Source organism: Lithobates pipiens, unplaced genomic scaffold, assembly GCF_037356315.1.
Source record: "Lithobates pipiens isolate NorthernLeopardFrog02 unplaced genomic scaffold, aLitPip1_a1.2 Scaffold_8, whole genome shotgun sequence".
Classification (NCBI taxonomy): domain Eukaryota; kingdom Metazoa; phylum Chordata; class Amphibia; order Anura; family Ranidae; genus Lithobates; species Lithobates pipiens.
Genome location: NW_027507903.1, coordinates 619,225,960 through 619,249,816, shown reverse-complemented (window position 1 = coordinate 619,249,816; position 23,857 = coordinate 619,225,960). Strand labels below are relative to the sequence as shown.

General features: G+C 49.7%; 1 protein-coding gene across 1 annotated transcript in view; it reads left to right on the top strand.

The window, feature by feature from the left end:
- Positions 1-23,857, top strand: part of LOC143961442 (vitelline membrane outer layer protein 1 homolog) — a 68,366-nt gene that overhangs the window by 40,535 nt on the left and 3,974 nt on the right. The window contains exons 2-3 of the mRNA XM_077470737.1: positions 5,324-5,404; positions 11,700-11,740. Coding sequence (XP_077326863.1) covers positions 5,324-5,404; positions 11,700-11,740 — 122 coding nt within the window. The remainder of the gene's footprint in view (positions 1-5,323; positions 5,405-11,699; positions 11,741-23,857) is intronic.

The window sequence follows — 23,857 nt, the reverse complement described above, 5'->3', positions numbered from 1 at the left end:
ACATGGAGCTTTCAATCAGGTCTGCATGAAAAAGGATCTAATTGCAAAGCTTGGGAGAAAGGTTATCGAAGGGGAGAGGTTTGGGGGTGGTAAAAATGCAGCTTAGCTGTGTGTTTTTACTGCCCCTTCCCCCCATCACATGTGTAAAAGTAGCATCTCACTATGTGTTCATGATGTATGGCTCTGTCAGTGTAACATGACTGTGTGGTGCTGACTTTGTTATGGCTGTGCTAAGTTATAGTCTGTAACACACAGTACAGCCATATATCAGGAAAGTTAGCACCACACAGTCATATGCCCTGATCATCATAATGATAATAACCATGAGCACACAGAGTCTGGGGACTGCACATTATACAATAGTGTGACCTGTCAGTGTGTGTGTGTGCAGGGGACTGCTTGCCTGTGCACCACTGCCGTTGTCCAGATTACTCCTGCTGCTCTGTCTGTCTCAGCCGCCTCAGTGATAAGTCCCTCAAGCTGCAGCACTTACTGAATGAAGGGAGCCGTATAACAGTAATATTCATCCGCCGGAGAGGCATACAGTGAGCAGGAAGAACTTTAGTTTGTGCAGGTATACTGAGAACAGCATGCAATTGTATCCCTGCACCCGAAAATGGAAAAAAAGTCCCTCTTCTGCTTTCACCTCCTGGTCCCCTCTGGTAACCTGATGGGGCCCAGGAAATGAATATATATTCCTTATATACCTTAGTAATCAAGTGGGTGCAGGTTAATATAGTTATTTCGCTTTTTTTTTTTTTTTTTTAGCTAGAGGTTAAAAGCTGCTCGGGCCCCCCCTGCTGGCCAGGCCCGGTACAACAGGGCTGGTTGTACTGCCCTATCAGCGGCCCTGCTCAGTAGTAACCCCCAGTTCCGCTGATACTTCGCTCAGTAGTAACCCCCAGGTCTGCTAATACCCCGATCTGTAGTAACCCCCAGCTCTGCTGATCCTCTGGTTTGCTGATCCACCTCTCTCTCAGTTCCCACTATATTGCTCCCATGCTGCAACATGTGACGTTTTTATTTTTTCCTGCTCAGGTCCCCCAGCTCTGCTGATGCTTTGCTGATCAGTTCTCTCTCTCTTCGGTCCAAGCCCACCTTCCGTTATAGCATTCCCATGTTACATTCTTTGTGTGCCGTCTGCTAGTTGCTCCACTGCAGTCCATACTGCTGATGATGTCTTTCCAGTTTGCTTGTTTTGGGATATCTGGGATATCTTATACCTGCAATACTTCCAAAACAAAGTGAAGCTAATGCTGAATAAAAGTCTCTCAAACGCTGCAGATGCTGTAATAGATGTCTATGAAGGCTTTGAAGACACTTTAAAGCACCAAGAAAGGAACATGGGGTATAATTATTGAAGTGAAGTTAAGCAAACACAACGTGTGAACAGGACTGTAAGCCCTTGTACACACGGTCGGAGATTCTGACAGAATGTGTCCGATCGGACCATTTTTTCGGATATTCCGACTGTGTGTGGTCTACATCGGACTGTTTCCGTCTGAGTATCTGACAGACCAAGTTTTCCAACTTGTTGGTAACATTTTCCGACAAAATGCTCCGATCATGTGTAGAGAATTCCGATCGGACAAAGTGCCACGCATGCTCAGATCAAATTCCTAGACCAAAGCTATTGGCTACTAGCGTGAACGTAGTCCCGTCGTAACGAAATAACGTCATCACGTCGGATTTTCCGACAACTTTGTCCGACCGTGTGTATGCAACAGTTTCGGACAAAATCCGTCGGACAAAATCCAACGGACTTGGTTGTCGGAATCTCCGACCGTGTGTACAAGGGCTAAGGCAACTATTTTATTTAGTGACCGGAGCTTCGATTGGCATTCAGAATGCTTTAGCCACTTCAGCCACGTAAGGTTTGGCCCCTTAACCACTTCGCGCCCGCCCTATAGCCGAAATACGGCTACAGAGCGGACGCTAACTGCCGGGAGGCCGTTCCTGAACGGCCTCCTGTTTACTTCCGCAATGTGTTACAGCGTGATCGGCGTGTCCAATGTGAGATGATCTCATATGTAAACATATGAGATCATCTCTCAGTGTCACTCTCCCTCCTCACACAGACAGCGTGTGAGAAGGGAGAGATCAACGGCTGCAGTGGCCGTAAGTAAAAAAAAAAAGAGGAAAAAAAAGTGCCATCCTCCCCCAGTGCCATCCACCCCAGTGCCATCCTCCCCCAGTGCCATCCACCCCAGTGCCATCCTCCCCCAGTGCCATCCTCGCCCAGTGCCATCCTCGCCCCGTGCCATCCTCGCCCAGTGCCATCCTCCCCAGTGCCATCCTCCCCAGAGCCACCTGCCCCCAGTGCCACCTGTTAGTGCTATCTGTTCCCAGTGCCACCTGTTAGTGCTATCTGTCCCCAGTGCCACCTGTTGTCAGTGCCATTTGTCCCCAGTGCCATCTGTCATCAGTGCCATGTATAAGTGCCATCTGTCATCAGTGCCATGTGTCATCAGTGCCACATAGTGCCATCTGTCATCAGTGCCACATACTAGTGCCATCTGTCATCAGTGCCACGCATCAGTGCCATTTGTCACCAGTGCCACCTGTCTGTGTCACGTGCCATCTGTTGTCAGTGTCACGCGTCATCGGTGCCACGTATTAGTGGCATCTGTCAGCGGTGCCACGTATTAGTGCCATCTGTCATCAGTGCCACGTATTAGTGCCATCTGTCATTAGTGCCACGTATTAGTGCCCCGTGTCATCAGTGGCACGTATAAGTGCCATCTGTCATCAGTGCTACATATTAGTGCCATCTGTCATCAGTGCCACGTATAAGTGTCATCAGTGCCACGTATAAGTGTCATCAGTGCCACGTATCAGTACCATCTGTTATCAGTGCCACGTGTCATTGTCCTGGTGCTCCAGGGCCTTCAAAAGTGTAATAGGTAGTCAACAAGTTAGATGTGTAATTTATGCTCCTAGAACATGTGACGGCGCTCCCTGCATTTTGGGCCTCTCTATGTGGCCAGGCTGTAAAAAAGTCCCACACATGTGGTATTGTAATACTCAGGAGGAGTAGCAGAATTTTTTTGGGGGTGTCATTTGTGGTATACACATGCCACGTGAGAGAAATAACCTATTACAATGACAATTTTGTGGAAAAAATTTAAAACAATAAAAAATCTTAATTTTGCAAAGAATTGTGGGAAAAAATTACAACATCAAAAAGCTCACCATGCCTCTTACTAAATACCTTGGAATGTCTACTTTCCAAAAAGGGGTCATTTGGGGGGTATTTGTACTTTCCTGACTTGTTCGGGTCGCAAGAAGTGAAATAGTCAACCAGTACATCAGATGTGATCAATTTTGTGCGATTCGCACCACAGTTTGTAGACTCTCTAACTTTCTCAAAGACCAAATAATATCCACTAATTTGGGTTATTTTTACCAAAGATATGTAGATTTATAGTGGCCAAAATTTATGACGAAAAATTAATAATTTGCCTAATTTTGTCACAGAAACAAAGAAATACGCGTTTTTTTTCAAAATTTTCGGTCTTTTTTCATTTATGGCGCAAAAATAAAAACCCCAGAGGTGATCAAATACCACCAAAAGAAAGCTCTATTTGTGGGAAAAAAAGGACAAAAAAATTCATTTGAGTACAGTGTTGCATGACTGAGTAATTGTCATTCAAAGTGTGAGAGCACTGAAAGCGGAAAATTGGTCTGGGCAGGAAGGGTGTTTAAGTGCCCAGTAGGCAAGTGGTTAATGACCAAGCCATTTTTTGCGATACGGCACTGCGCCACTTTAACTGACAATTGCACGGCCGTGCGCCTTTGTACAAAAACAAAATTGAAGTCCTTTTTTTTCCACAAATAGAGCTTTCTTTTGGTGGTATTTGATCACCTCTGCGATTTTTATTTTTTGCGCTATAAACAAAAAAAACGATTTTTTACTTTTTTCTGTAATAAATATCCCCAAAAACTAATTTCTTCCTCAGTTTAGGCCGATATGTATTCTTCTACATATTTTTGGTAAAAAAAAATCACAATAAGCGTATATTTATTGGTTTGCGCAAAAGTTATAGCGTCTACAATATAGGGGATAGAGTCATGGCATTTTTATTCTTTTTTTTTAACTATTAATGGCGGAGATCTGTGATTTTTATCGGGACTGTGACATTGCAGTGGACAGATCGGCACTTTTGACACTTTTTTTGGAACCATTGACATTTATACAGCGATCAGTGCTAAAAATAGCCATTGATTACTGTATAAATGTCATTGGCAGGGAAGGGGTTAACACCGGGGGGAGATCAAGGGGTTAAATGTGTTACCTAGGGAGTGATTCTAACTGTGGGGGGATGGGACTGCCTGGGGGAGGAGACCGATTGTTGTTCCTAAGCATTAGGAACAACTGATCAATCTCCTCACCCCTGACATAATGGAGATCTGTCTATTTACATTGACAGATCTCCGTTCTGTTTCTGTGTGGAGCAATCGCGGGTGCCCGGTGGACAATGCGACTGCCGGGCATGCACATTGGCTCAGTTGTGGCACCGCGGGCACACGTGAGTGCCCCCTAGTAGTCTTAAAGCGGCCGACATACAGCTACGATGGCTCGCCCAGGGGAGCCAACCTGCCGCAGTATAACTGTGGCGGCTGGACGGGAAGCAGTTAATAAAGTGTGATCAATGTCAGATTTTTAAGCAAGTCTAAATAAGCCCTTAGTGGGGTTTTTTTTGTTTGTTTTTTAAACCCTGAGGCCGCGTACACACGGGCGGACTATCCGTCCAACTAAGTTCGTCAGACAATCCGACAGACAGTCCGTCCTACTTTTGAATGAACGGACTTGACCACACACGACGAACAGACAGTCCGCTGAAAGCTTGCGCGATGACGTGTACAGCACGTACGACGGGACTAGAAATACGACGTCCAATACACTGCAATGCAACCTTTCGCCGTGTAAATCCTTTCCGAGCATGCGCCATACTTAGTCCGTCCAACTTGCCTACTCACGAGCGGACTGTCCGCTGAAACCAAGTTTGGACGGACTGTATTACGGAAATTCCGAAAGACTTAGTCCGCCAGACTGTCCGCTGAAAAAGTCCGCTGAAGCCCACACACAAGCGGATTGTTGGACGGACAATCCTCTCGTGTGTACGCGGCCTTAGTGTTTAATCCAATAACAACACATGGAAGAAATGCCCATAAGGGAAACACTACAATAATATTTCTAAATAAAGTCACGCTGTAAACGCGCCATATTTTCCTTTTGTATTGCAAAGTCTAGATCATTAAAAATAATTCTCCAAGAACTAAACAAAAAGATATTTTCATAAAACTTTTGTGTCTGTTTAAGGTGGAGCCACCTCGAAGAGATGGAGATGACACGGCGCTAAATGCGATCAAACTGTTATGTACAAAACCTGGAGAAAGAGAAGCACGGATTAAGAATGCAATGATATAAGGAGTGCTGGACATGACAGTGTGGATGAGGGACACAGAGGGTTAAGCTTTATGGGTGGAGCTGAGGAAAAAGGTTTGCAGGAAGCAAGTTCAGTGTAGGGGAGGGCTCATATAAAAGGGAGGGGTGTGGCTTTAGGGGATCATTCGGATCCCAGCGTGACACAGAGGAGGCAGTTTTTCTCTGCTCCTCTGTAATGGCCGACCTGGATGGGATTTTCAAGAGGCTGAGACGGGCGGCGGAGGCGCGCGGAGCGGAGTGGCTGCGGGACCGAGCGGGGACCTGGAGGATGCCGCGGAGGATGTCGGTGATGCAGGTGAGGCGCCGCTGCGTGCGCGGAGGTCTCGGCCTCCGGCGCGTTTTTTCCCCGGGGCCTACACCTCGTGACTGTCGGAGCCCGGGGGCCGACCGCTCGGTCCCCCCGGCGAAGAGGAAGGTGCCTGGCTCTCCCTGGTCCGGGTGGTCGTTGCGCCGCCGACCGGAGGGGGGCGGGGCCTCGCGGCAAAATGGCGCCGGCTCCGGGTCGGGCCGGCACCCGGGAACGGGGGGGGAACGGGCGGGGGCTCTGGGTCCAGCCGCCTTGGGGGTGCAGCGGAAGGGGGGGATCCTCGGACTGGGGGTTCCAGCATGGGGACACGCGCGGTGGGGGGGCAGGGTTGGCTTGGGGGGGGGGGGTCGCAGCTCCCGGGATGGGGCGGGTGGGATGAAGGGAGCCACCGAGGTGCCTGGCAGGGCTGGTCTTGGACACCAGCATGCCGGGGGTGGTCGGGGGCCACAGGCACTGCGGGATGCGCCTGAACGCGCTGACCAGGAGGTCTGCGATTCGCCCAGGGGGATGGCGGCGCCCCCAGCGCGCACCGCAGAGGACAAGTCCGAGGGTGAGCTGTCGCAGGAGGAGGAATTTTCACATGCAGCGCACGAAACCATGACTGTCGGCAAGGCCCCGGTGCGGCCAGGTAAGTCACGTGATCTTTTGGTTCTGACGGAAGCCTTGGGGGATTTGCTGGGGGACCCGGTATCCCAGAACGGCAAGGGGATGGGGGCAGAGGGCCGGTCGGCGGGGGTGGGGCCCACGGACAGCTGCAGGACCTTCTTGGAGGGGCTGCGGGCCCTGGTGGGTAAGTTTGCCGGGGGTTCGGGGGCGCCGCAAGTGGGTCCCTGGATGGCTGCGGGCCCAGGGTCGGGGGGTCCGGGGCCACACCGGTGGTGGACCCCCCGACCGCTGCGGCTTCTGGGGGGGTGGTAGACATGGGGCCTGGGGGCACGGGGGGTCCCCCCAGTGGTCACGGAACCTGGGGCGTGGACCGATGTGGTCAGGATTGCGGATGCTGCCCGGTGCGAAGTATATGTTGATTCGAGGGCCCGGTGGGGGCGTGCCTGAAGCAGGAGGTGCGGGAGAATATTGGCATGGGTGAGTATGTGGAGATTTTCTCTTTGCTCCCCCTTGAGAAGTTCAACTTGGATAGGGTCAAGCCGGACAGTTCCAAAAGGACGACGAGGAGCAGCGTAGGTATCGGCTGATTCTGCGCACTTTCTCCAATTGGCTTCAGGCGTTCGCTGGCTTAGCTAGCGTGATTGGGGAGAAGAACCCCGCCATTGCTCGGCGTTGTTCTGCTATATGGACGCGATTGGAGAGGCTTATCGGGTGTATAGGGGGGGTGGCATGGCTGCGTTATGACGAACAGTCCAGGCAGCGGTAAGCGGTGCGGCCGGAACTACGCTGGGACCACAAGGACATCAGCCTCTGGATGAGGCTTATGTCTGCGGCTCGGACTCCTGCTCCGTTTCTTCAGGGGGGGGCGGGAGTGTGTTGTCCTCAGGGCTGCCGGCCGGGAAAAAGGGGGGTGTGTGCTGGCCCTTTAACGGGGGGCTTGTAAATTCGGGAGAGCGTGCCGATTTAAGCACAAGTGCTCCGGCTGCGGCAGCGCCCTCGCACTGTCCCGCTGTTTCAGGAAAGGAAAGCGTTCCGGCGATGTTGCTCACGAAAGGGATGACGCCGGTAACCCTGGAAAGGATACTTCCTTTCCTAAGTAAGTATCCGGATGGTGAGGCGGCGCGGGGGTTGATTTCGGAGTTTTCGGGACGGTTTCAGGATTCCTTGTTCATTGGCGGAGGTGCCGCCAGTGGCCCGGAACTTGCGAACGGCTTTGGTACACCCTGGGGGTGGTAGGCGAAAACTTGGGCAAGGAAGTGGCGTTGGGCCGGATGGGTGGGCCTTTCGAAGTGCAACCGTGGGGCGACCTGGTGGTGTCCCCGCTGGGTGTAGTTCCTGAGAAAGAGCCTGGGAAATTTCGCTTGATTCCTCACTTGTCCTTTCCTAAAGGGGGGTCGGTCAATGACTTCATCGGCCCTGATGCGTGTACGGTCTCATACACGTCTTTTGATGCGGCGGTGAGGTGGGTCAGGCTTTCTGGATGCGGGGCTCTTATGGCCAAGGCAGATGTGGGGTGCCATTGGCGGGGCCAGTTCTATATGAGTAAGTGCCTGGGTTGTTCCATTTCCTGCGCCTACTTTGAGGCGTTTAGCTCATTTTGGAGTGGGTGGTGAGTGACGTTTCGGGCTTGGAGTCGGTCATCCACTATTTGGACGACTTTTTGTGCGTGGGCCCCGCCTGCCTCCAGTGTGGGTGCGATTTTTCTGTCTACGTTGCAGCACATTGCAGGTAAGTTCGGGGTAACGTTGGCGGGGGATAAAACAGAGGGACCAGTTACGGACTTGAGTTTTTTGGGGATAGTGATCGATTCGAGGGCAATGGAGTGTCGATTGCCCGAGAATAAATTACTTGATCTGAAAATGGAATTGGCGGAGATGCAAGGATAGTAGAAGGTCCGGTTGAGGGCCCTGCAGTCTCTGTTGGGCTAGCAAAATTTTGCTTGCCGGATCATCCCTATGGGGGCGGGTGTTCTGCAGACGGCTGTCGGCAGCCTCGGCCGGGGTGAGTGTGCCTAACCATTTTGTGCGCCTGCGGGAAGGAACACAGGGAAGACTTGCGGGCGTGGCTTGAATTCCTAGCCTCTTGTAACGGGCGGGACATGTGGATGTCGGGGCCAGTGAGCAATTTCGATGTGGAATTGGTCGCTGCCGCGGCTGGGTCGGCGGGTTATGGGGCGTTTTTTCGGGGACGGTGGAGTGCTAAACCTTGGCCGCGATCTTGAGAGGTGGCGGGGTTGTTGGGCAACCTGGTTCTGCTCGAACTATTCCCGGTGGTGTTGGCATTGGAGCTGTGGGGGGAGGAGTTCCGTAATATGAAGTTGCGCATTAGTTGGGACGACATGGGGGTGGTTCAGGTCCTCAACCATTTGGCTGCTACGGCAGCTGGTGTTTCGGTGCTTACGGCTCAATGTTTGCGTTTCGGCAGTGCACATACCTGGGGTGGAGAATTCTTGGGCTAACTCGCTCTCTCGTTTTCAGTGGGACGAGTTCCGGGATCTGGCGCCGAGAACGGAGGAGTCGAGGGCGTCTTGCCCTGGGTGGATGTGGGGGATGCCCTTGTAGTCGCCGCAGGTTGGATTCAGGGGTCTTTGGGTGAGTCCACGTGGGCGGCCTATTCTAGGGTGTAGTCAGAATGGTTGGGTTGGAGCGGTTGGTCGGGGCTCCGACCAGCGCTGGTTGGTGCTGTATTGGGTGGCACGGAACATTGAGATGGGATTGGCACCTGCGTCGATTGATCGGAAATTGGCGGGGTTGGCATTTTTGTTTAAGCTGTGGGGAGAGCCGGACGGGAATGCAGATTTTTGGGTGCGGCAAACCTTGAAGGGGTATAGGAGGGAACGGAAAGGTCGGGATGCGCGCCGGCTGGTGAAGTGTGATAACTTGGTGGCGATTTGTTCCCGGCTTGTGGAAGTTTGTTCTTCCGCTTACAAGGCCATCCTGTTCACAGCGGCTTTTTCGTTGGCGTTTATGGGGCGTTTGGGACTGGGGAGTTGGTGTGTCGGTCTAAACGGGTTGCTGAGCGGCTGTTGGATCAGGATGTACAGGTGGCTGCTGATCGGGTGAGTATACGGTGGCGGAGGTCCAAGCCTGACCAGCGGGGCAGGGGAGTGGTGATTATACTGTTTGCCTTGCCGGGCTCGGCAGTGTGCCCTGTGGAGGCGGTAAGGGCCTTTCGGGCGGTGCGGCTGGAGGGGGGGGCCTTTCTGGCTGCATGCGGGGGGCTCTTTTCTCTCTAGGTTGCAATTCGTGTCAGTTTTCAACGGTGCCTGCGGACTGTGGGTTTGGACGACCGGGAGTACTCATCGCACTCCTTCCGTATTGGGGCGGCCACTGAAGCTGCCCGATGTGGGCTGGCTGAGTCGATTGTTCGCCGGATCGGTCGTTGGGAATCTAAGAGGTTCCGTTCGTATGTCCGGTCGCAGTTGATCCTGGGGTGAGCTGGGGCGCGGCTGGGAGTGTTTTGCAGTATGGGGTTGGGAGTTACAGGTGTTATGGTATATTACGTTGGTTGGTTGTTATATGTTCTGTGTTATGTTTTTTCATTCCAGATGGAGGTTCCTCACGCCTCGTTTGGATCCTAGGGCACTCGGACGTGTGCTGGAGGGCCGGGAGAGGTGATGCTCGGCCGGCAGGCAGGCCATTGGGAATTCCCGGGCGGGAGGCTAGGTTGATGTGGTTGGGATTCCCGGGCATGCGGTGGGAGCGTGTGATGAAGGAAGTTGAGCGCTTTGCAATGAGGGACATGCCCCCGGATGTGTTGGTCATTTACGCAGGGGGCAACGACCTGGGCATACGGAAGGAAAGGGACATCTTAGCTGATGTTAGGGCGGATGTTTTGCGCTTACGAGTCCGCTTCCCGGGTACCATCTTGGTTTGGTCGGACATTGTGGGCAGATCGGTGTGGAGGTGGGCTAGGTCCATGGTAAGCATCAACAAAACCAGGATGGGGGTCGGACGTGGGTATTGACCTTTGGTCATTGGGTCTGCAGGAGGGTATACAAAAAAGCTCTTAGGGTGTGGGGTGGCCCTCAAGGTTGAGGGGGTCACCCTTTCGGGCTGTGGCGGTGTGTTTTCTGGTGGTTTCTGACGGTAGACCGGTACTCAGAAGGGATCTGAGGGTGTGGGGGGCTCATCTAACGATCGGCCCCTCTGGGTATTCCTGAACGTTGGAGGGAATACGGTTATGTTCACTGGCGGAAGTTGTCTCCGACCGGTCACAGGTGGAGGCCTTTGGGAAGTTGGTCAGGTGTACCGCAGTGATTTGGTATTGGCTTAAGTGGGGTCACCGTCAGAGATCACCAGAATGGGCAGTTAATGTTATTTAATGTGGTTTAATGGTAATAAAGTTATTTATATTTATATATCTATATATATATTTAGATATTTTCATATTTACAAGTTATTGGAGTGAATTTTGAGTTATGTTTAATAAAGGCTGTTGTGGCCAGTTTACTCCAACCTATGGTGTGGTCTCGTTTCTAATAGGGGAAGGTATGGGTAAGGAATAATATAAGGGGAACATTCAGACTACACTAGTCAAGAGAAGCACGGATTAAGAATGCAATGATATAAGGAGTGCTGGACATGACAGTGTGGATGAGGGACACAGAGGGTTAAGCTTTATGGGTGGAGCTGAGGAAAAAGGTTTGCAGGAAGCAAGTTCAGTGTAGGGGAGGGCTCATATAAAAGGGAGGGGTGTGGCTTTAGGTGATCATTCGGATCCCAGCGTGACACAGAGGAGGCAGTTTTTCCCGCCCTCCCGCCCTAATGTTATGTGTTTGTTTTGTTGTGTCGTTTGTTGCTGGTCTTTTCTTCTTTTACAGGTTTCGTCGGTTGTCACGGTAGCTGAAGGTTTTCCTGTGTTGGCGGTGTGTTTTCTGGTGGTTTCTGACGGTAGACAGGTACTCAGAAGGGATCTGAGGGTGTGGGGGGCTCATCTAACGATCGGCCCCTCTGGGTATTCCTGAACGTTGGAGGGAATACGGTTATGTTCACTGGCGGAAGTTGTCTCCGACCGGTCACAGGTGGAGGCCTTTGGGAAGTTGGTCAGGTGTACCGCAGTGATTTGGTATTGGCTTAAGTGGGGTCACCGTCAGAGATCACCAGAATGGGCAGTTAATGTTATTTAATGTGGTTTAATGGTAATAAAGTTATTTATATTTATATATCTATATATATTTAGATATTTTCATATTTACAAGTTATTGGAGTGAATTTTGAGTTATGTTTAATAAAGGCTGTTGTGGCCAGTTTACTCCAACCTATGGTGTGGTCTCGTTTCTAATAGGGGAAGGTATGGGTAAGGAATAATATAAGGGGAACATTCAGACTACACTAGTCAAGAACCATTCAAGCACAAATAACGTCAAAGGAGGGAGGGTATGTCCATACATTTATATTACCTTATGCACACCCCAACAATAAAACAAGTCCATCTAAAACTGACATTTTCTCAGTGGAGCGATCTGAGACTCACATACTCCCCACAGTTCTCAGACTGATATATAGTACTAGATCCAATTATACAAATAATAAAGGGATTGCTTGACGGGCAGCACAGGCAGGCCAGACAACGTACCTATATGCGTGCACCCCCTCCCAACCCATGCTGTGATTGAATACAGTATGAGTTTGGCAGAAATTTTCAGCCAATGATTTTGGCTGAAATCAGCTGATAGGCTTTGCGATTGCACACAGCCTATCAGTACAAAACACACATAACTCTATGTGCATAGGAACAGTGATCTGGCTGTTTCTTCTCCCTGGAAAGCAGGAAGAAAAAACAGCCAGGCCAGAAAGTAAAAGCAGCACACTTTACACTTGTTATGTACACAGATTTTGTCTTATAAGTAGGAATGGGCTGTCTGTTCGTGTCAAACATGAGTTCGACTCGAACATCAACTGTTCGATTGTTCCTAGATGATCGAACATTATGGGCCGTTCGCACCAAATTCGAGCGGTGCATCACGACCCATAATGCACTTCGTCATCGCAGTGCATTTCTAGGTGATGATTGGCCAAGCATGCACTATGACCCGCATGCTTTGGCCAATCACAGCGCCATCAGCGAAGAGAGCAATAGCAGGGTGCCTTTGGCCAATTATGGCTCAGGGGGTTAAGTCCACGCCCCACACTATATAAGGCCACCTGCATGTCGGCTGTGTGTAGTGTGTTGGTGGCATTGTTAAGCGAGAGACAGGTAGAGAGAGTGTAATTTCATTTAGTTTGAGCAGGCAGTTGATTCAGTTAGCTGCAGTGTATTTCATATTTTATATATGTATATATATATGTATATATATATATATATATATATACACACAGTCAGTCTACTATATACATATATCCACTGCATACAGTTTAGCTAGATCTCACTGCAGGCCGTTCCTGCTGTACTGCTTCTAATAAACATTAGATAGGCAGTTGATTCAGTTAGCTGTAGTGTATTTCATATATACAGTGGGGCAAAAAAGTATTTAGTCAGCCACCAATTGTGCAAGATCTCCCACTTAAAAAGATGAGCGAGGCCTGTAATTGTCATCATAGGTATACCTCAACTATGAGAGACAAAATGTGGAAACAAATCCAGACAATCACATTGTCTGATTTGGAAAGAATTTATTTGAAAATTATGGTGCAAAATAAGTATTTTGTCAATATCAAAAGTTTACCTCAATACTTTGTTATATATCCTTTGTTGGCAATGGTCAAACGGTCAAACGTTTTCTATGCCCTTCACAAGGTTGTCACACACTGTTGCTGGTATGTTGGCCCATTCTTCCATGCAGATCTCCTCTAGAGCAGTGATGTTTTGGGGCTGTCGCTGGGCAACACAGACTTTCAACTCCCTCCAAAGGTTTTCAATGCCCTTGCTGATGGGAGGAGATTTGCACTCAAAATCTCATGATACATGGCCCCATTCATTCTTTCATGTACACGGATCAGTCGTCCTGTTCCCTTTGCAGAGAAACAGCCCCAAAGCATGATGTTGCCACCCCCATGCTTCACAGTAGGTATGGTGTTCTTTGTTTGCAACTCAGCATTCTCTCTCCTCCAAGCACGATGAGTTGTGTTTCTACCAAACAGTTCTACTTTCCTCTTCTGGATCATCCAAATGCTCTCTAGCAAACCTCAGACGGGCCTGGACATGTGCTGGCATAAGCAGGGGGACCCGTCTGGCACTGCATGATCTGATTCCCTGGTGGCGTAGTGTGTTACTGATGATAGCCCTTGTTGCGTTGGTCCCAGCTCTCTGCAAGTCATTCACTAGGTCCCCCTGTGTGGTTCTGGGATTTTTGCTCACCGTTCTTGGTGATAATTTTGACCCCACGGGGTGAGATCTTACGTGGAGCCCCAGATCGAGGGAGATTATCAGTGGTCTTGTATGTCTTCCATTTTCTAATTATTGCTCCCACAGTTGATTTCTTCACACCAAGCTGCCTGCCTATTGCAGATTCAGTCTTCCCAGCCTGGTGTAGGTCTACAATTTTGTTTCTGGTGTCCTTTGACAGCTCTTTGGTCTTTACCATAGTGGAGTTTGGAGTGTGACTTTTTGAGGTTGTGGACAGGTGTCTTTTATGCTGATAACAAGTTCAAACAGGTGCCATTAATACATGTAATGAGTGGAGGACAGAGGAGCCTCTTAAAGAAGAAGATACAGGTCTGTGAGAGCCAGAAATCTTGCTTGTTTGTAGGTGACCAAATACTTTTTTTCCACCATAATTTGCAAATAAATTCTTTCAAAAATCAGACAGTGTGATTGTCTGGATTTGCTTCTACTAAGGATGAGTCGAACATCCCCCGGTTCGGTTCGCACCAGAACCTGCGAACAAACCTAAACTTTGTGTGAACTTTAGTACCCTATTAAAGTCTATGGGACTCAAACGTTCAAAATCTTAAATGCTAATTTTAAAGGCTAATATGCAAGTTACTGTCCTAAAAAGTGTTTGGGGACCTGGGTCCTGCCCCAGGGGACATGTATCAATGCAAAAAAAAGTTTTAAAAAAGGCAGTTTTTTTGGGAGCAGTGATTTTAATAATGATTAAAGTGCAACAATAGAAGTGTAATATTCCTTTAAATTTCATACCTGGGGGGTGTCTATAGTATGCCTGTGAAGGGGCGCATGTTTCCCGTGCTTAGAACTGTCTGTGCACAAAGTGTCATTTCTGCAGTAAAAAAAGTCATTTAAAATCACTCAATGAATTGTCGCTCCCGTAATACAGAGAACGCTCATTGAAAGTCATTGATAAAAAAAAAGCGTGGGGTTCCCCCAAATTCAATTACCAGGCGCTTCAGGTCTGGTATGGATATTAAGGGGAACACCGCGTCAAATAAAATAAAAATTGACGTGGGGGTCCCCCTAAAAATCCATACCAGATCCTTTATCCAAGCACGCAACCTGGCAGGCCGCAGGAAAAGAGGGGGGGACGAGAGAGCGCCCCCCCTCCTGAACTGTACCAGGCCACATGCCCTCAACATTGGAAGGATGCTTTGGGGTCCCCCCCAAAAGAACCATGTCCCCATGTTGATGGGGACAAAGGCCTTATCCCCACAAACCCTGGCTGTTGGTTGTGGGGATCTGCGGGCGGGGGGGCTTATATCTGGAAGCCCCCTTTAACAAGTGGACCCCCAGATCCCGGCCCCCCCATTTGAAATGGTAAGGGGGTACAAAAGTACCCCTACCATTTCACAAAGAAAGTGTAAAAAATTGTTAAATAAGACAAACACACTTTTGAAAAAGTCCTTTATAAAAAATAAAAAGAATAAAAAAAGATTCCAGCGGTAGTAATCCACTCTTGCTATCCAGCGACGGATGATCATCTCTCCGAGGTCCAGCGATGGCTGATCTGATCCAGCGACAGGTGATCTCTCAGTCCAGCTTAGCGAATCCATCCATCTTCTGTCTCCACGGAGGAGACACTGCAGGATACCGGCGGCCTGACGTTTCTTATATGAGGAGGGCGGGGCCACCCATCACCTGACCCCTCCCCCCATGACGCAAATGGGGAAGCCGGGCTTCCCCAATAACGTATGGGTGACCCCGCCCCCCTTTGATGTAACGCAGGTTTCCGTTACATCAGAGGGGGGCGGGGTCACCCGCACGTCAAGGGGACCCCCAGATCCCGCCCCCCCCGTTTGAAATGGGAAGGGGGTACAAAAGTACCCCTACCATTTCACAAAGAAAGTGTAAAAAATAGTTAAATAAGACAAAAACACTTTTGAAAAGTCCTTTATTAAAAATAAAAAAAATAAAGAAAATATTCCAGCGGTGCTAATCCACTCTTGCTATCCAGCGATGGATGGATGATCATCTCTCCGGGGTCCAGCGATGGCTGATCTGATCCAGCGCAGCAAATCCATCCATCTTCTGTCTCCACAGAGGAGACACTGCGGGATCCCAGCAGCCTGACGTTTCTTATATGCGGGGGGCGGGACACCCGTCACCTGACCCAGCCCCCTCTGACGCGAATGGGGAAGCCGGGCTTCCCCAATGACGTATGGGTGACCCCGCCCCCCTCTGATGTAACACAGGTTTCCGTTACATCAGAGGGGGTGGGGTCACACACACGTCACTGGGGAAGCCCAGGTTTCCCCTTGCGTCCGAGGGGGCGGGGCCAGGTGACGGGTGGCCACGCCCTCTGCATATAAGAAATGTCAGGCCGCCGGGATCCCGCAGTGTCTCCTCCATGGAGACAGAAGATGGATGGATTTGCTGCGCTGGATCAGATCAGTCATCGCTGAAGAGATGATCATCCGTCGCTGGATAGCAAGAGTGGATTACCACCGCTGGAATCTTTTTTTATTTTTTTTTATTTTTAATAAAGGACTTTTTCAAAACTGTGTTTGTTTTATTTAACAATTTTTTTAAACTTTCTTTGTGAAATGGTAGGGTTACTTTTGTACCACCTTACCATTTCAAACAGGGGGGCTGGGATCTGGGGGTCCCCTTGTTAAAGGGGGCTTCCAGATTCTGATAAGCCCCCCGCCCGCAGACCCCCACAACCACCAGCCAGGGTTGTGGGGATGAGGCCCTTGTCCCCATCAACATGGGGACATGGTGCTTTGGGGGGGACCCCAAAGCATTATCCCAATGTTGAGGGCATGTGGCCTGGTACGGTTCAGGAGTGGGGGCGCTCTCTCATCCCCCCCTTCTTTTCCTGTGGCCTGCCAGGTTGCGTGCTCGGATAAAGGGTCTGGTATGGATTTTTAGGGGGACCCCCACGTCAATTTTTTTTTTTGATGCGGGGTTCCCCTTAATATCAATACCAGACCTGAAGGGCCTGGTAATTGAATTTGGGGGAACCCCACGCTTTTTTTTTAAATTTCTTTTTTTCTTTTTTTTATCAATGACCTTCAATGAGTGTTCTCTGTATTATGGGAGCCGACAATTAATTATAGCCGCTAGTGATTTTAAAGGACTTTTTTCCTGCAGAAATGACACCTTGTGCAGGGACAGTTCTAAGCACGGGAAACATGCGTCCCTTCACAGGCATACTATAGACACCCCCCAGGTATGAAATTTAAAGGAATATTACACTTTAATCATTATTAAAATCACTGCTCCCTAAAAAACGTCAGTTTTTAAAACTTTTTTTGCATTGATACATGTCCCCTGGGGGGGACCCCAAAGCATCCTCCCAATGTTGAGGGCATGTGGCCTGGTACGGTTCAGGGGGGGGCACTCTCTTGTCCCCCCCCTCTTTTCCTGCCGCCTGCCAGGTTGCGTGCTCGGATAAAGGGTCTGGTATGGATTTTTAGGGGGACTCCCACGTCAATTTTTTTTTTAAATTTGACGCGGGATTCCCTTTAATATCCATACCAGACCTGAAGGGCCTGGTAATTGAATTTGGGGGAACCCTACGCTTTTTTTTTTTTTTTTTATTAATGACTTTCAATGACTGTTCTCTGTATTACGGGAGACGACAATTCATTATAGCCGCTAGTGATTTTAAAGGACTTTTTTCCTGCAGAAATGACACTTTGTGCAGGGACAGTTCTAACCACGGGAAACATGCGTCCCTTCACAGGCATACTATAGACACCACCCAGGTATGAAATTTAAAGGAATATTACACTTTTATTGTTTCACTTTAATCATTAATATCACTGCTCCTGAAAAAACTGCAGTTTTTAAAACTTTTTTTTGCATTGACACAAGTCCCCTGGGGCAGGGCCCAGGTCCCCAGACATGTAACTTGCATATTAGCCTTTAAAATGAGCACTTTAGAATCTTTTCTCTCTGTCAAATCTTTTCTCTCTATGTTGAATATTTTCTCTCTGTCGAATATTTGCTCTCTGTCGAATATTTTCTCTATATAATCTTGGACCAATAGCGGTAAGGTTAGGCACATTCGACCACAGGTTCAATAGACACAGATTGTTATTGGTCATGGTGAATCTCCTATTCTATATCGAACTGTTGTAACAACGAAAATAAAGCATTTATTTATGTCGGATCTTTCGTTTTTCGGATTCTGCACTTTCGTTATCGTTTGTCAATACGAAAATGAAAATACCAGAAATTCGGACGAAAATGCATTCAGACAAAAACGAATGCACATGTCTATTTCTCAGTGTAGGGAGGGACAGTTTGGTTTTTGGAGCTGGGACAGTCTAAAATTCACTAGCTACTAGCTAGCTACTATTAGGTCCACAAAGGTCCTTTTAAGGACTGGTATAGGTGTACTATTTGGTGTACAGTATATAGTGGTGTAATACACGTATGAAATACTTGCACATATAGAAAGCATAGTATAGTGCATTTCCACTGTGTAGCATTGTGACTTCTGAGCGGTTCAGCAGCGATACTACAAAGAGTGACAAACGCAATAAAAAAAAAGTATTATAACTGGTGTGATAGAACAGTGGCTCCCAAAAATGACAGATTGAAGCGGGGTGTTATATACCTTCTTCCACATACATACTGCACTTCTCTAGAGACTTTTGTCACAGGGTCATTTAAAAAATGACAGGCAGAGGAAGAGGCAGGCCCTTCCGCAGGGGTGGTAGGGGTAGGGCAGGAGCAACAGGCTTGAGCCAAAGTGGCAAATTGCAGAAGGTGCGTGCGATTACGTCAAAAGATGCACCAGACTTGGTTGAGTGGCTCACTCAGCCTTACTCTTCTGCACCCTCCTCATCCTCTCGTTCTGCACCCTATTCTTCACTCTCTGCTATGTGCAACCCCAAAGACACTACCACCACAACCACCACCATCCATCACAAGACATTGCCGATGCGCAGCCACTCTTGACATTGGATCAGGAAGAGGAGGTAGCAACAACCGCCACTCAGCAGTCCGACGACAGTACCCAGATCAGCCCAAGGAGGAGATTGGTCCCCGGTGTTTCTGCCTACTCCGAGATCTCTAATTATAGCGGTGGGGAAGGTGACGTCGATGATGACGTGTCTAGTGATGTCATGTGGGTGCCCACAAAAGAGGAAGAGGAGGGGAGTTTAGAGGGAGATATGGACCAGCAGATAGGGAGGAGAAGCAGGCAGAACTTAGATTGCACAGGAGGGACAAACCAGACTGCTAATGTATCAGGAGTGAGGCATCAACCATGTACGGTCATCTGGCGCTCCCAGGACGCAGGCACATGGCTCCACAGTGTGGGCTTTTTTTTTACGTATCCGCTGCGAACAATAGTGTTGCCATCTGCAGCCTTTGCAGGCAGCGCATAAGTCGTGGTAAGCCCAACACTCACCTAGGGACAACCGCCTTAAGAAGGCACATGAGCTGCCATCACCGAGCCCAGTGGGAGCAACGGAACCCACAAAGCCACACTCCAGGCTCTCACCATCCAGCCTCGTCTTCTACTTCTCCTTCTCCTCTCTCCTCACAATTGTCCTCCACTCCACCTTCCATCATGCTGTCCTCACGTTTTTCTGCAAAAAGGCAGGCTTCCGTGGGCCAAATGTTCGAGCGTAAAAAAATGATGATGCCGGATAACCCTCTTGCCCAACGGTTGACGGCTGGCTTGTCAGAACTGATAGCCCGCCAACTACTGCCATATAAGCTGGTGGACTCTGAGACCTTTTGAAAATTTGTGCCCATTGGAACACCACAATGGAAGGTCCAGGAAAGAAGTATTTCTCACAGAAGGGCATCCCAGAGCTATATGGCCATGTTCAGCGGCAAGTGAATGCATCTCTGGCACACAGTGTCGGTGCCAAGATGCATCTGACCACAGACACGTGGTCTAGCAAACACGGGCAGGGAAGGTATATAACTTTTACTGCCCACTGGGTGAACCTTCTGACGGCCGTCAAGCATGTAACCCGTGGCACCCGTATAGATTTGGTTTTACCGCCATGGATTGCATGCAGGCCTGGCTCTTCTTCTCCTCCTCCCTCTCCTCCTCGGCTGACTCCTCCTTTTCCGCTGCTAGCGTCTCTTCCGCTGCGCCGCCCAAGCTCCCCAGAACCTATTCGACATGCCAGGTGAGACGTTGCCATGCTGTGCTGCGTCTGTTGTGCCTGGAAGCCAAGAGCCACACTGGCCCTGCACTCCTTTCAGCTTTGCGTTCACAGGCAGATCAGTGGCTAAGACCGCTCAATTTGACAGTTGGTAAAGTGGTGTGTGACAATGGTGCCAATCTGCTTATTGCATTGAAACAGGGCAAAATTACGCACGTGCCATGCATGGCACACGTCTTAAACTTGGTCCTGGGGTCCAGGACATCTTGTGGCAGGCAAGGAAAATCTCGGCCCATTTCAGAAGATCTTACACGGCCATGGCTCGCCTTGCTGACATCCAGCGGCGACACAATCTGCCGGTCAGACGTCTTATTTGCGATTGCCCGACGCTATGGAACTTTGTGGCCGAACAGGTTCTGGGGAGCTTGTTTTTTTTTCACCGCGCCAGTGGCTGCTCATGCGTGACGCATGCAGACTTCTGCGACCATTTGATGAGATCACCAAACTGGTCAGGTGCAGCCATGGCGCCATCAGTGACATCGTACCTTATGCCTTCTTTATGGAGTGTGCATTGCGTTGTGTCATTGATCAAGCCGTGGTGGAGCAGGAGCAGGAAGATGAGGAAGTCGCAATGCTGGATGAATTCCCAGGGGGGGCTACTCTATCTGAGACAAGTCAACAACAGGAGTCTGAAGAGGAGTCAGAGGAGGATGGTGCCGGGGCGCATGAGGAGGAGCAAGAAGAGCTTCCTTTAAACCTTTCTGGGATCCCTGTTGTTGTGCATGGATGGGGAGAGGAGAACGAGGACGACATTATCCTGGATGATGAGCAGGAGCCAGCCCACCACACCGCTTCCAGTTTAGTGCAAATGGGGGCCTTCATGCTCCAGTGTTTTAACAGGGACCCCGTATAAAAAGCATAAAGGTCAAGGCCAGTACTGGGTGGCAACGTACAAACACAAAATGGCGGAAATGTTATCACCATCACAGAGGGCTGTCAGAATGGAGCACTTACAGACCTTGCTTCGACAACTGCTGCATTCTGCTTTTGCGTGCGCTGGCAGAGGAGGAATTCCCACTCCCAGAGAAAGAGTTGCGGGTACAAATCCAACAGCGCCTGCAAGAAGAGGGCGGTTTGAAGATGTGTTGGTGACTTCTGATATGAGGTCATTCTTTCAGCCGACCCATCGACAGGTGTCATCCGGATCCAGCATCAGGGAACGCCTAGACCGACAGGTGTCCGACTACATCGAGTTAACGTGGACCGCAGACTTCACATGTGGGACACCAGTCTGACGATTTGCTGTCTTTGTTCATTTACCAGTCGCTGCTTCACAGGGGCCTTTCAGGGAAGTGTGTTTGGGATTCTTTGCCTTGGCAATTACAAAATTACAAAATTACTAATGATACACCTTTTCTCCATTACCCTTCCCCTTCTTCCCCCCCCTTGGGAAGCCCTGAACACTGGCAAGACTTGTAATCCATCTGGCATTGTTTACTGCTTATTTTAAACTGTGGGATACATTCAACTGCTGTCGTAAGCTTTAGTCCTTTTGTTTATGTTGCATTTACACCCCTGAAGAAGGAGGCTACCTACAGCTCCGAAATGCATAGGGTGATCGCATCTGCAGTTGACTATGTATAGTCTTGTATTTTGTTACCTATTGCCATAAACTTCTATGATATGTATCCACATTTTATCTTTATGTGATTTTATATATCCAATAAAGTAAAGGAACTGTTTCTGATCCTAGTTTGTACGTGCCAGCAAAATCCATTATTAGGGGGTCCTTTCTATGTATTCTGAGGAGAGATGAACCCCTGGACTACTGGGTGGGCAGGCTTGACCTCTGGCCAGAGCTTGCCCAATTTGCAATGGAACTGTTGGCTTGCCCCTCGTCCAGTGTCTTGTCCGAAAGGACGTTCAGCGCAGCAGGGGGGGGTCATGACCGATAAGCGCACTCGCCGAGCTCACCACAGTGTTGACTACGTCACATTTTATAAAAATAAATGAGCCATGGATCTCGGAGGAATTCAACACATGTGACCAGTAGACCATGTATATGCATAACTCTATAAACAATTTATTTAATCGAGCACACTGACCTTTTTTCTACCTTTGGCTCACTTCCTTGTACAAAAAAAGCACACCGTACTATATGCCCGTACCCTCCTATTTGAAGAGGTTGAGCGGTGTCATATTTTTGGGTCCCTCAGCGAGTTGCTGGTAACAGTGCTGCTGTCAGTGCTCTCTATCTCGGTGCCGGTGTCAGTGCTCTCTCTCTATCTCGGTGCTGGTGTCAGTGCTCTCTATCATGATGCTGGTGTGGTGTCAGTGCTCTCTATCTCGGTGCTGGTGTGGTCTCAGTGCTCTCTATCACGGTGCTGGTGTGGTGTCAGTGTCCTCTATCTTGGTGCTGGTGTGGTCTCAGTGCTCTCTATCATGGTGCTGGTCTCAGTGCTCTCTATCACGGTGCTGGTGTGGTGTCAGTGCCCTCTATCTCGGTGCTGGTGTGGTCTCAGTGCTTTCTATCTCGGTGCTGGTGTGGTGTCAGTGCCCTCTATCTCGGTGCTGGTGTGGTCTCAGTGCTTTCTATCTCGGTGCTGGTGTGGTGTCAGTGCTCTCTATCTCGGTGCTGGTGTGGTCTCAGTGCTCTCTATCACGATGATGGTGTCAGTGCTCTCTATCATGGTGCTGGTGTGGTCTCAGTGCCCTCTATCACGGTGCTGGTGTCAGTGCTCTCTATCTCGGTGCTGGAGTGGTGTCAGTGCTCTCTATTTCGATGCTGATGTGGTGTCAGTGCTCTCTATCTCAGTGCTGATGTGGTGTCAGCGCCCTCTATCTCGGTGCTGGTGTGGTCTCAGTGCTCTCTATCACGGTGCTGGTGTGGTGTCAGTGCTCTTTATCTTGGTGCTGGTGTGGTCTCAGTGCTCTCTATCACGGTGCTGGTGTGGACTCAGTGCTCTCTATCACGGTGCTGGTGTGGTGTCAGTGCTCTCTATCTCGGTACTGGTGTGGTGTCAGTGCTCTCTATCTCGGTGCTGGTGTGGTGTCAGTGCTCTCTATTTCGGTGCTGATGTGGTGTCAGTGCTCTCTATCTCAGTGCTGATGTGGTGTCAGTGCCCTCTATCTCGGTGCTGGTGTGGTCTCAGTACTCTCTATCACGGTGCTGGTGTGGTGTCAGTGCTCTCTATCACGGTGCTGGTGTGGTCTCAGTGCTCTCTGTCACGGTGCTGGTGTGGTCTCAGTGCTCTCTATCACGTGCTGGTGTGGTCTCAGTGCTCTCTATCACGGTGCTGGTGTGGTGTCAGTGCTCTCTATCTCGGTACTGGTGTGGTGTCAGTGCTCTCTATCTCGGTGCTGGTGTGGTGTCAGTGCTCTCTATCATGGTGCTGGTGTCAGTGCTCTCTCTCTCTATCTCGGTGCTGGTGTGGTGTCAGTGCTCTCTATCTCAGTGCTGGTGTGGTCTCAGTGCTCTCTATCACGGTGCTGGTGTCAGTGCTATCTCGGTGCTGGTGTCAGTGCTATCTCTCACGGTGTTGGTGTCAGTGCTCTCTATCACGATGCTGGTGTGGTGTCAGTACTCTCTATCTTGGTGCTGGTGTGGTGTCAGTGCTCTCTATCATGGTGCTGGTGTCAGTGCTCTCTCTCTCTATCTCGGTGCTGGTGTGGTGTCAGTGCTCTCTATCTCAGTGCTGGTGTGGTCTCAGTGCTCTCTATCACGGTGCTGGTGTCAGTGCTCTCTATCTCGGTGCTGGTGTCAGTGCTATCTCGGTGCTGGTGTCAGTGCTATCTCTCACGGTGCTGGTGTCAGTGCTCTCTAGCTCGGTGCTGGTGTCAGTGCTCTCTATCACAGGGCTGGTGTCAGTGCTCTCTATATCGGTGCTGGTGTCACTGCTCAGTCTCTATTGCGGTGCTGGTGTCAGTGTTCTATATCAGTGCTGGTGTCAGCGAGAGAGATAGCAGTGGAGAAGCCAATCAGCAGGCAGTGCCAGCACCATGGCTGAGGATCAGCACTGGACTGGCACCTCCAGACCACTGCAGTGGAGCCCTGCATAGGTGGGGGTAAGGGCCGGGCAGAGG